The sequence below is a fragment of the Pollachius pollachius genome (assembly GCF_949987615.1).
Source record: "Pollachius pollachius genome assembly, chromosome: 15".
Taxonomy (NCBI): Eukaryota; Metazoa; Chordata; class Actinopteri; order Gadiformes; family Gadidae; genus Pollachius; species Pollachius pollachius.
In genome coordinates this window covers 7,187,089-7,200,333 of record NC_136948.1, presented here as the reverse complement: position 1 = coordinate 7,200,333, position 13,245 = coordinate 7,187,089, and the positions used below count along the sequence as shown (strand labels likewise).

The window sequence follows — 13,245 nt, the reverse complement described above, 5'->3', positions numbered from 1 at the left end:
GACAACCCGGTCAGCGGACTCCGGATCCCCACGAACATTCTCCTCTGTGTAGCAATAAACTGGTTAATTGCTACCAATCTCGTCCTGTTGTCATTTGTGCCATGCGTTTGGGTTCACCCCATCTTGGCCCGTAACAATTACGGCCACTGCTGCCTGATGTTTTTCTCTTCCATATACTCCAAGAAGACGATTCATATCAACTGGGATCATGTTGTCGGTCTGCGAGTGATGGGGAGATCGCTGGTCTGATATGCAGTGCAAGTTTAAAGAGTCATTACTGTGAACCTGAACTATGAAGTATTAAAGCAGACTTCTGGAATCTTGTATTTATGTACCTAATGGTATACTACTGTCTATCTATCTATCCATCTATCAATCAATCTTTTTATCTGTCTACCTACCAGTCTGTCTGTCTGACTGCCTGTCTGTCTCTGTTATATCTGTCTGTCTGCCTATCTGTGTATCTATCAAGATATCTTTATTTCCCATTATAAAGACTCAAGGACAGCAATGCCTCACAGCTGCACTGTAAATAGCATTTAATTACACCTACACCTACAGAAAAATGTAATACACTTCCAACAATGATGTCAGGTTACAAAACGATAAATTGTCCTTTATATGCCCTGTGGTTACTCAAAGTGAAAATGCATTTCAGTGGGGTTTCAGTGCTCTTGGACAAGAGAGGAGAGGGGAGTGATAAAAAAGGTGGGGTCTATTCCAGGTAGTAAAATATTTTAATTGCATATCATTTACATGAAAAAACCTACTTTTTTGGACATGCTCAAACAGATAATATTTATTTACTATGCAAAACATTTACGGCTAAGTTGAATACGTGCCTACAGATAATAAGTCAATTTTGTCGATTCTTTTTTTACAGGAATCCTAGAAGGCGTTCTTGATCTGGTCGTCGTCTGTTCGTGGTGGGCGACATAACATTGAGGCTGTTTTGACAGAGGTCAGACTCATGGACACATCATCTCCCAGAGTAGGAGGGGCGTGCAGTGCTGAGATGCTGCATTATGCATCGCTTTCCCACGAAACCTTAGTGTATCACCACACCACCGAACCGTGGTGCCTAGGAGAACAACCGTAAGAAAGTGCTTAGATGATACAGAAACAATATGTGAAATAATTAAACGGAGCACGAACGGAGCACCAACCATCACTTTTCAAATTAATGTTATTTTCAACTCGGTTAGATAATGAGCTCACGTTTATGTTTATGATTAAAAAAAAAATAGGTTGTTGATCGTTGTTACCATAACGGATATATCGGCTCTGCTCCGCGCTCTGCTTTCCGAGCAGATGATCCAAGGTTCAGGTACGGAACGATTACGCGCCATCAACGAGACCATATGCAATACCTCCCGGATGACAATATAATCTACGTTTTAGCAGTTGGATGGATAATCTTGTGACCTTACTCACCTACATTTTGCAGGAGAAGACCAACAGAAGAGCTCTTCTTAAAATTGCCATGCACCTAACAAGGATTAGTTTACTTCTGCTCTTAACCGGAATCGCCAAAGGTAATTTAAATAGCCCTGCACAATTTTAGTTAACTTTCGTGTGTGCTTGCTTTGACTACACTTCTAACGACATTAATCGATTTGATAGTTTGTTCACGTTAAATAATTGTAAGCCTATCTAAACTATTTTGTTTTGGGGGTCAACCGTCTGGAAATAAAGTGGCAAATAAAATTCGGATGACTTTTAAAATTGTAATGTTTCAATGTTATAATTGAAATCAACGCACTGCAATCTCATCCTTTGCAATTTATCTCTAAGGTTGGGATTGCGGCGTGGGGTGCAACACTGAGAACGGGTTGTGTGTGAAACCAGGAGAGTGCAGGTAGGCTAGAGATGGCGATGTCTGTGCAGAAAGATCGGATCACTAAAACTGAAACTTCCATCCGATAAACTACGTGATTATCCTTCTAGGGATTGATTCAGAAGGGCTATAATATATTGTAATTAAATTAAATAATATTGATTTTACATGTGGTCTCACATTATACATACAAACATTTGGTATAGCCTTTAGTATATAACTAAAAAAAAAATTAGAATTCAAGTCGTCGTGGTGGCAGATAATATAGTAGGTCTGGTCATTGGACAATTTTCCATTGTGTCGATGACAGCACTCATCCGACCTCCTCCATCACATTAATAACCTCAGAATCAAATTAGTCTACATAAAAAAAAGAGGAGATATTCAACATAATAATAATAATTGAATAACTAAGTTATAAAAACTGTACTCCTGAGACCATAAGTTACAGAGTGGTTATATTTAGGTGAACTCTCTGTCTCTGTGGACCAGGTGCAAGCCAGGCTGGTGCGGGAGGACATGCGACCAGTGCATCCCCTTCCCTGGCTGTCTGCACGGTGCATGTGAGGAGGCATGGCAATGTGTCTGTGAAGAGGGTTGGGGGGGCAGCCACTGTGACCAAAGTGGGTGCGATCCCTCCCCCCTCCCAAACCATCACCATCAAAATATATGCAGAGCAGTCTAGGCTGATCAGATCATGCTTGTTGTTTGTAACAGATCTGGTGTTATATCGTCTTTATTTCTCAAATTTCTCGTCTGGGATTATTTATAAATAATAGTATGACTGGAGATGAAGAACAATGTAAAATGTATCCCAGAGAAGGAATATGATATACACTTTTGCTTACTAAATACAATGAATAATACTAAGAATAATTCACTTAATAGTAAGTCAATTGAAGAGCTTATTGTTTTTGCACTCCTAATGGAATCCTTGCAGCTGTTGAATAGCAAGCTATTATCAGACATATGCACAGGCGAAAAATACAGTGAGTGTAAAAAGAAAGAGATCCTGTCTGCCTCCAGGCTCTGTCTGCCCTGCTTATCTCTATTTGTATATTGATATAAATATACCGCTGTCTCTGTATAGAGGCAAGAGGGTGAAGTGTTAGAGATATATATATATATATATATATATATAGAGAGAGAGAGAGAGAGAGAGAGAGGGAGAGAGAGAGAAAGAGAGAGCACGGAAGAGACAGGGACTGAGACAGAGACAGAATGAGAGAGAGAGAGAGAGAGGCAGAGAGCAAGAAACCGAGACTGAGAGTGAGACAGAGAGAGGAAGAGAGAAAGACTGAAAGAGAGAGTGAGACAAGGAGAAAGTAGAGAGCAAAAGACAGAGACTGGATGAGACAGTGAGAATGAGAGAGAGAGACGGGAGAGGGAGAGAGAATCATAGAACGAGGGGGGAGGTGTTATGGGAATAAATAGTGTGTGTGTCTTTGGATGTGCAGTTACTAAAAAAAGCATTTCCCACCTTCACAGATATACGTCCCTGCTCTTCGGCGCCTTGCTCTTCCAACGCCACCTGCGTGGAGACGGGAGTGGGGGGCTACGTCTGCACGTGCCCCAGTGGGTACGGGGGGGACCGCTGTCACCTGAGGCAAGGGCCTTGTCTAACCAACGGGTAAGTTCACATTTTATATACTTTATTTTATTCCAGATTACAGGTCAAATTTTCATTAGGAATAAAAAAAAAAAAATGAATGATCCAACACATTACTGTAATACAGATGAGCACCTTGTTATGTAACATACAATTTCAGGGGAACAAGAATCATCTCCTCAACACACGCACACACACACACACACACACACACACACACACACACACACACACACACACACACACTGCGCTAGCTATAAACAATAAACGTAACAACAACATAAGAAAGCCTTCCAATTCTTGCACGAACGAGAATCTCTCCCTCCCTTTCCCATCTCAGTTTCTATCACTTTCTCCCTCTCTCTATCGGTAAATCAAGGTTGGCATCAGATAAAAGAGGGGAAATTAAGGTGCATAAATGACCAATGGCAATCTCTCTCTCTCTCCCTCTCTCTCTCCATCTCTCTCTCTCACTCTCTGTCTCTCCCTCTGTCTCGGCCGCCACCTGACATATCTTCATTTGCATGAGACTCAGAAGGGAGCTGTTTATAGCACCACAGAAAATCAAATGAACAAGTCGTATGAATGTCCCAGGTTACCTGGTATGTTCTAATTGGTGTGGGCCAGCCACCATTATCTCGAGAACGTGATATATAAATATGCTTGCACACATATTTGCATGCAGATGTATACATGGACTGCTTTGTCCTTCAGCTCTCCTTGCCAGAACAGAGGCACGTGTGTGGACAGCGGGGGGGAGGTGGCCTCGGCGTCCTGCCTGTGCCCGGCAGGCTTCACCGGGGCCTTCTGCGAGATCGGCGGGGAGAGCTGTGCGCCCAACCCCTGCCTCAACGACGGACACTGCACCGACCACGGCCTGGCCTTCGCCTGCACCTGCCCCCCGGGCTTCTCCGGCCTCACCTGTGACCACGCCGCCGGGCAGCCGCCCCCGTCCCCCTCCCCGTGCACGGCGGGTCCGTGTGCCAACGGCGGCACCTGCGTGGACCTGTCGGACACAGCCTTCCACTGCGCCTGTCCGAGGGGCTTCACTGGCGTGCGGTGCTCCCTGCGGCGGCACCGGCGCAAGGCCGCCCGACCCAAGGCTGCCGGAGTCCCGCCCGCTCACAGGGCGCTGTCGCTGGCCCCCGGCCACCACCTGCTGCCGGCGCACGGCTTCCACGAGCTGCTCCACCCGCCAGAGCCGGACCTGCCGAAGGAGAGGGTCTCCGGCTCCTCGTCCTCTGGGGGCGGGGGTGTGGTCAGCAGGCACGGCCAGCTCCTCTGCTTCGGTATGCTGGCCCTGCTCACCGGCCTGGTCATCCTGGGCACCACCGCCATCGTGTTCTTCGGCCGCTGCGAGGCGTGGCTGGCCAACGCCAGGTACAGCCAGCTGGTGCGGCAGCACCGGGAACACCTGCTGAGGGAGTCTGGCAGTGCTCAGGACGAACCCGATCCACCGGTCAACGTCATCCTGCCCGAGAAGATCAGGCTAGCCAGCTTCGGGAGGCATTACACCTCGGTCTGATCTGATGGGTTTTGAGACTGGTTAACATGGCCTTTCTTTGTGCTCTCTTTCCCGCACGCGCGCGCTCGCGCTCTCTCTCTCTCTCTCTCTCTCTCTCTCTCTCTCTCTCTCTCCCCTTCCCCTTTTGTGTTTGTTAGCACACCTGCACAATACTGTATGTCTGCAGGAAGGGGAAAAGGCTGTTCCGTCGACATTCCCCCTCGTCTTCCTCCATACAGACAGGGTGCATTTCAATGGAAGGAGAACTGATCGACCGTGACGAAAGGATTATATTTTTGTATTAAAATGGAACGCTAATCCTCCTGTTGGACCTTGACAGGAGAACCACCATGGGCGATGTCCTGTTGGCCAGCGTTGAATCTAGACGGCATCATATTAATTTTGTCAGTATAGATTCACTAAAAGCAAATCAACCTACACATATATAGGCCAGGGTTGAGATATCATCTCTCCACCTAGTCCTGGTCTTCCCCGAGGCCTCCTCCCCGCTGGACGTCCCTGGAACAGCTCCCTAGGGAGCTGTTCCAGATGCCCGAACCACCTCAACTGCCTCCTTTCTAGGCAGGGTAGCAGAGGCTCTACTCTAAGCTAGAAGCTTCTCAACCTAACCCTAAGGGAAACGCCAGCCACCCTCCTGAGAAAACCCATCTCGGCCGCTTGTACCCGCGATCTCATCCTTTCGTTCATCAACCATTCGTGACCATAGGCGAGGGTAGGAACGAAGATCGAACGGTAGGCTGCCCCGCCACTGCTCCTATTCTCCGGCTAATCTCAAGCGCCACTGACCCTCGCTTGCGAACAAGACCCAAAGGTACTTCAACTCCTACGCTGAGGCTAAGGACTCCCACTCGGTGGACACAATTGGATTCATGGTTTTGTGGTAATTGGGAGAATGTATCCAAAGAATGTTTTATGATTTTGTGTGTGTTCCTCAACTCAACTGCATTCAACGGATAACAAAGGATTTATGACCATTGGCATTGGAAATTGGAAGGGGATGTTTTTTTGGGGGGGGTTAGCATTTTGATTCAGTATTATAGTTATATTGCCTTGGAATTCAAACTTAAGATATGAATCGGTATATGAATATATAGGGTAAATTAGTATTTTAAATCGAAAATAATGTATAGAATAACCCTTGTGGATTTGTATAAATAAATTTCATGTTGATGGTATTTTCAGATGCTGTGTTAGAAAGCTATGTTATTGATGAAGGTACTTTGTATTACAAGTTAATGTTATGTGTACTAGATGGGTTGGTTTGAAAGCATAGTGGTTTGTCCATCTTGATGTCACCATTGAAGCTTTTCCCTTGGAATTGTTAAGCTGCTAACTGACATCTCTGAATCATTGTGGCTGTTTCGTTGTTGTCAGTATTACAGCAATGTGCTATGAGGTGTATACAATTCTCAGTTGATTCATAAATAATATCGCCGCATATTCATGTGTGGTCAGAAAATACCTCCTATTAAACCATTAAGAATGGCTTTATATATTTATGTTTTAAATTGCTTTTATGTTAAGCACATTTTTGTGTGGATGAGGATGTGTGTGACAATATGAACTAAGGTATATAAATTATAATGGTCATCCACTCTGACATGCTGTGCATAACCAGAATATGGCATGTGGTCATTCTTATGTTTTTGGAGTTTCAGGAAAAGATTTTTTTTTTCCTTTTTTGGTAGCACAATTTTGAGCCGATCTTTTCTGATGTATTCTTTTTTTTTTTTTAATATAAAATATTGTGACATAAGACATTGGGTACACACATTTCAATAATATTTTTCAATATTTTAGGGGGGTCATTTAATTAAAACAATAAAATGACTCAGATTCCTCTATATAGTTATAATACTCCACGACAAACACCCCACATACAATTTTACAATTATATGCAGATACACACATAAATACTATTTGAGGCTGACAACAAACAACAACATAACTGCCTTCCAGTAATTATGACAACAGTGATAACAACAGTTGATTGAGGTGGTCATGGGCCCCTTCACTTCACTGTTGTGCATCCAATTAATAAAATAATAAGCATTCACTTTCCAAAGCGAAACTACTGTAATTGAACACGGATGGATGGTTCGCTAATTAGCTCACAGCATAAAAAACAAAACATTGTGAAACATTGAACATCTTACCCAACACAGCGATAAATGCCCTTTTGCTGGGCTACAAAGACCGCTGTTAGGCATTCCACAGCTTTTACTTGGGCTAAGGAAACCCATAAAACGAAGAAAATATTTCAGAGCATGTAGGTTACCTATGTTTACCTTTTTGACCCTTCCACCAGTCACCATGTTAACTGTTTGGCACCATTTCATGGCTTCCAGTAGTACCAGTATGCTTTAACAAATAGTCTCTGTCTCCATCTTGTGACAATGTAATATCTAGAGAAAGAACGGTCAAATAATTATAATATACAGTCTAGGTATCCGATGACGTACGAAAGTTCAAAGAAATACAAAATGAAAGAGATTAACTCATCTGAGAATTTAGCTTGTTTTGTTTGGATGGAAGTGCAATAGAATATATGGATCAACTTTAGCAAATATGATGTCATAGCCACAGATGTTGTATAAATGTGTGTTCTCCCTCTGTGTCGGCCACACCTCAACTATTCACACCTGGCCTGCATCAGCTCATTAACTCCCCTTCAAATACACCTGGTTTCCCTGCAGCCGTCGCCAGATATTAGATATTAGGTATTCGTACCTGGCGCCAGTATTTCCTAGAATTTACTAGCCATTATTCTCCTGTTGAAATCTTGTATCTAACCTTTGTTTCCTATAGTGTTTTGGATCAACACCTCCAGCCTGCCTGCTTCCCTCCCTCCAGCCTGAAGCTCCAACCTGCCCCCTGCCTCACCCCTGGTCTGCTCTAAATAAACCTGTTCATTACTCCAACTCCAGTCCTGTCTGTGTTCTGCTCTTGGTTCCAGCAGCTATCAAACCATAACATATGATCACAAATGGGGTTTGTGGCAGGAAACGAAACCCCTTAAATACGATAAGCCAAACACTGAATATTTACCAAATAATATAAAACATCATTCATACAAAATAAAAACACACAAAATTATAAATAAATGAATGAATTAATGAATATACGTGCCATGCCTATACTACAAAGTAATTCAATATCCTAAAAACAGAAGAGACCATCTTCAGAGTCTCCAACCATATTCCTCCGGCTACGAATTGCAACCAACCCATAGAACAAACATCATCAATGAAATACCAGGGGGAGCATGAGGACAGTGCCCTATCCTGGACCTACAATTCTGAGCTCATCTCCAATAAGGTACAACTTATGATCTACTTTAGAGGGGGACTCTGGTGATTTCTAGCCATTAAATAAATCATCTCTCTATTCTTCTTCTCTACTATACAGAGCATTATCCATGGCTCCATCTGGAGCCACGGATAATGTGGGAAATACATCCTAAACAGCTGCAAGCCTAGCCTCAGACTGGCTGACAGAACTACCAACTTCTGACCTCTGGGGGGCGCCTCTGAGTACCAGGCTGCAGGAAGAATAAATTCAAGCAATCTTGTGGATCCTCACCCCTTTACACTGCTCACCCCCAGAGGAACACAAGGCGTTGAACAACCCTCCCCTGCACATATAACCCCCCCCCCCATATATATATATATTGATATTGACATTTGATATTTCAAATGAGATTGATATTTCTATGCAACACACACACTGTGTGTGTTGCATAGAACAAGTGTGTGTGTGTGTGTGTGTGTGCGTGCGTGTGTGCGTGAGTGTGAGTGAGTGAGTCAGTGTGCATGAACCTTTTAGCTGCCATCTTATCCGCTTTAGATTATTGGTGAACAATAGGGTCTAAACAAACTGTTGGCAAACTAGGGAAAAAAACATTTAAAAAAATAGCCACATATGCTGGCATATTGTTAGGCGTTGGCCTCTGATGGGACATTATTATTGGGCAACACACTAGCAGCTTCTAAGCTGCCTGCATTAAGTGATTTTAGGATGAGCCAATAATTAAGAGTTTTGGCTCTGAAACAAGGTAACGTACAAACAAGAGCAAGACTTAATGTCTCTTTCACCCTGACCGAGACAATAGGGTTGCAGTACATGTGAAGCTTTGTGCTAAAGGGGTTGTTTTTACACGAGCTGAACAGAAATAAATACAACTCAGACTCTTCTGCATTGTGTTGCCAGTAAAACAATCTATACAATATATATAGTACCGAATGCAACATGATCTGTATATGACCACTTCATGTAGTCTGCATGACAGCATCTCGGCATCAACCCCTGTGAATTGTACAATCACACCCAAACAGTATATATTTGTGTATGTATGAGAGAGAAAAGAAATGGAGAAAGAATGTGTGTTTAAAGAAGACCAAAGTCTAGATTGTGTGTGTGTGTGTGTGTGTGTGTGTGTGTGTGTGTGTGTGTGTGTGTGTGTGTGTGTGTGTGTGTGTGTGTGTGTGTGTGTGTGTTGTGTGTGTGTGTGCTTGCGTATGTTTACAGAGGAATGACGCCCCCCTAAACATTCTCTTCCACCGGGCTCAGACGCCACCTCTGCACCTCAGAGGGTTCCTCCCGAGTCACGAAACTAACAGGAAACCTAAAGGGCCCTATTTTAACGGTCTGAAACGCAAGTGAGAAGCGCCAAGCGCAAGTAGCTTTGTGGCCGGTTCTATGGCGATGTTGCTATTTTACCGGCGAAAGAAAATGACTCTTGCGCCCGGCGCAAATCTAAAAAGGGTTGGTCTGAAGTAGCCTAATTACCCGTAGGTGTGGTTTGGGCGCAACGTGCAATAAACCAATGAGAGTGCCAGCTCCCATCCCATTTAAGAGCCATTAGCCTATTTGAATCTGAAGAGTTGATATTTTGACAGCGCGTCTGCAGTCTCCGATGAGACAGATGCACATGAATTTCAAACTTCAAATGGCTCAGTTTATGGCCAAACAATATGGCCTAATTCACACGTGGAATAAGGTTTTCTTCCACAACTTCAGAAATACTGAGTCCTCAAATAAATTTCGGCAAAGAAAACTTAACACACATATGATATGGGGTAACTGTGGTTCTATTAAATGATACGCAATACATTATAAACATCGTTTCTTATCAGTATTGTATGCATTATCGTTATCGATTTGTGTTCCTAATATGCATGTGTCCCCCCGTTAATATACATTACCATGGACTGTATTATGCGTTACGTGTTTAGTTTGCGTGTGTTTAAACAGATGGACGCACACACGCGCGCCCGCATTCATTAATTATTTTACACATACACACACGCGCGCCCGCATTCATTCATTCTTTTTAACACTCACTCGCAGTAAAACAATGTTTTCTCACGTTCAAATACTCATCAATCCTAAAAGTTATGGGCATGTACACGATGTCTGTGTCAAGAAAATATGTGTTTGCTGTACGGTGTTTGCAGATGCATTGATTTAAAAGTACAATTTATTACCGCTGTATCAGCTGTTTTTCCCAAATAATTTACCAAGAATGTGTGGCTAGGTAGATGAGAGAAGCAAAGTGTATGCGCGAGGTGCACAAGCAACATTATGCATGCGCCCTTAAAATAGCATCTGAACAACGTGCCACTGACTTTAAACCAGGTATTTCCTGGTTTGTGGCGCAAGTGATTTCTGAAACTGCAAAATAGCACCAGGGAACGTTTGCGCCAGATCACGCCTCCTCCTTTCGCCGTGTCGCCCCTTGGGGCGCAAGATCATTCCCTAATTTATTAGGGAACGATTATGTTTCAGATGCATGTCATAAAAGAGCATAGGGATTGAAGGCCTCTTTCTTAATTGATGCCTAGACGTAAAGGACCATGGTACAGTCCATCAGGAGTCAAACCCAGTACCTTTAGAACACCCTAGACACAACAGGACACCTATCCCCCCACTAGTGCTAGAGCAGTCCCAACAGGAGATACGGATGGACCGGACACCTGAAACACCGCATCTGAATTATTCAATGACACGTCCTTGGATGTCATCCACAAGTTAATTACCCTTTTAGGAGTGCAGACATTTCTTTATTGTGGGCGGTGCTGGTATCAGCTCCTGTGTGCATGAGTGTTGCAGCTTGCTAAAGTTCTCTGCTTGAAGATCTGTTTTCATGACGATCTCCACACTTACATAGAGAGCTTTATTCCTTCATATTTGTCTTAAAAGAATGCTCATTGTTGACGCCAGGGCTCTTAATTTTGATGATGTCTTTATCCACAAGAATCCTATACTGATGATGACGAATGTAGAACCAATGGAATGAGAACTACTACTACTCATATAGCCCAAGATGTCAGGTAGATCATCAACAGAGGCGGATTCTGAAGACTTTATTAAAGGCGTTAGCTTCTGTAGTTTTGTTTAGATCTGTGTTTCTCAAAATGGGGTACTTGAGATGTCTAAAAACAAGGAGAAAGGGGGAGAATTTTCAAAAGAGATAGCTTAACAGAAAATGTTTAGTAATGGGATTCAGATGCATTGGTTTTAAACGTACTTCTGGCCTTCCGCTTTTTCAGGGCAGTTTTCTTACTTGTTTCATGACCTTCCAACATCCGGTCATCCCGGGAAGGGATGCAAAAAACCTTTTTATCTAGAAGATGGATGTCTCCCTATCCATTTGACTTCTGATCATATCACTCACATGTTTCTGACTGAAATCCAAAAATTGCATTCATGTTAATTCTATATACCATTATTTAGGATACTACAGATATCAAGTTGAATCAACCTTGTTATATGACACTATTAGAATAATAAAATATAAAAGAACAGGCCTACAAAAGATATGCAGAAGTCAGATGGCATTAAAGTTTATTTCATGACATTTTTTCAATAAAATAGAACAGTGTATTTACAATAAATGCAGAGGTGGACAAAGTACCCATTACTTAAACCCCATTATTCAAAGTATACAGAGACACCCCTGAATAAGGAAAATGTTCAAGGGAAAGGGTTAGGAAAAGTTTAAAATGCTCAACGTGAGTAGGCTACCTGTTTCAAAAATATGTAAAATTACACATTACTTTAGCACATTAATTAGCACATTCGTGGGTTTTTTTTTACAACAATGTGTTTACAGAACCTGTTATTGCTATTATCAAACCACCAACTAAAAAGTTATTCAGAACCACAAGTGCTACACATTTCTGAAGGATAATACAACAGTACTTATATACATATTATTCCAAAAATAGTAAAGACCACTGTAGATGTATTTCCTCAAAACACTGTTGCATTAAATGCAGCAAAGTAGAAGAGTGTGAGCTGTCTATTTTGTAAAGACCAAATCAGCTGAAAACCAATCAGATGTGTGTGTGTGTGTGTGTGTGTGTGTGTGTGTGTGTGTGTGTGTGATGTGTTTTTGTTAATTATTATTAACCTATTTTTTAAACCAAGCAAGTTAAGAGAACATCTGAGCAACAATTTCCCGTGCTTGGTTTGAGCTAATCTTACCAATCAGACTTTAGATTAATATTTATCTACTTTAGATTAATATCTAAAGTCTATATGGCTGATGAGCTCAAATCTGTGTGAACGGGGAATTTCACTTTCACTTTTTCATATTAGTTCCGACCAATCACGAGGATCGATTGGCAAACACAAAATCAGCCAGCAGTAACCTACTAAACTTAAAGTATCTAAAGTATATTTAGATCTAAAGTATATTCGATTTTAAATTTGAAACGGAAAACAATTTGCAAGTGTTAAACAAATTGACAAACAATCACGCAGGTGTGTAATGTAAATATCAAAAAATGTATGTGTATAAGAAAAATAAACTGTAACATGTACCTACTTGCTACCCAACACTGTATATTTCCTAGGGTAAAATAAGTGTTTACCATCACCTTCAGTATGATAACATCAGTATCGGTTCTGTGGTTTAAATCCGTTTAAAAACCGCACTTCACAACTATACTGGAGGCAATGGTGATGATGGCAAAAAACATGTTATTCTTAGCTAATTATTCATTATACTCATTCCAAGGTAGATAAATAACGTCCACATTATTGAATGTCACAGCATTTTGAATAAATCTAAGACACTGGCTTACAAAATATTACTTTTTAGCAAACAGATGACTTCTAAAAGACTGAGATGGAATGAAAACAAAACACCATGTCACAATTGTGACATGGTGAACATGCAACATAAATAAAGGCTAATACAACACAAGATGATGAGAGAAAAAATCAGTTAGATTTGAAATAAGTATTATTCACATTTCAATAACAGTT

The 13,245-nt window shown here is 42.0% G+C and overlaps 1 protein-coding gene across 1 annotated transcript; it reads left to right on the top strand.

Moving 5' to 3' along the window:
• Positions 1-1,408: 1,408 nt before the first annotated feature.
• dlk1 (delta like non-canonical Notch ligand 1) lies at positions 1,409-4,971 on the top strand (the record flags this gene model as incomplete). The annotated part of the gene is made up of 5 exons (XM_079752246.1): positions 1,409-1,535; positions 1,795-1,858; positions 2,330-2,460; positions 3,326-3,467; positions 4,161-4,971. 5 exons carry the CDS (start codon positions 1,409-1,411, stop codon positions 4,969-4,971), a joined length of 1,275 nt encoding a protein of 424 aa, XP_079608372.1.
• Positions 4,972-13,245: the final 8,274 nt, after the last annotated feature.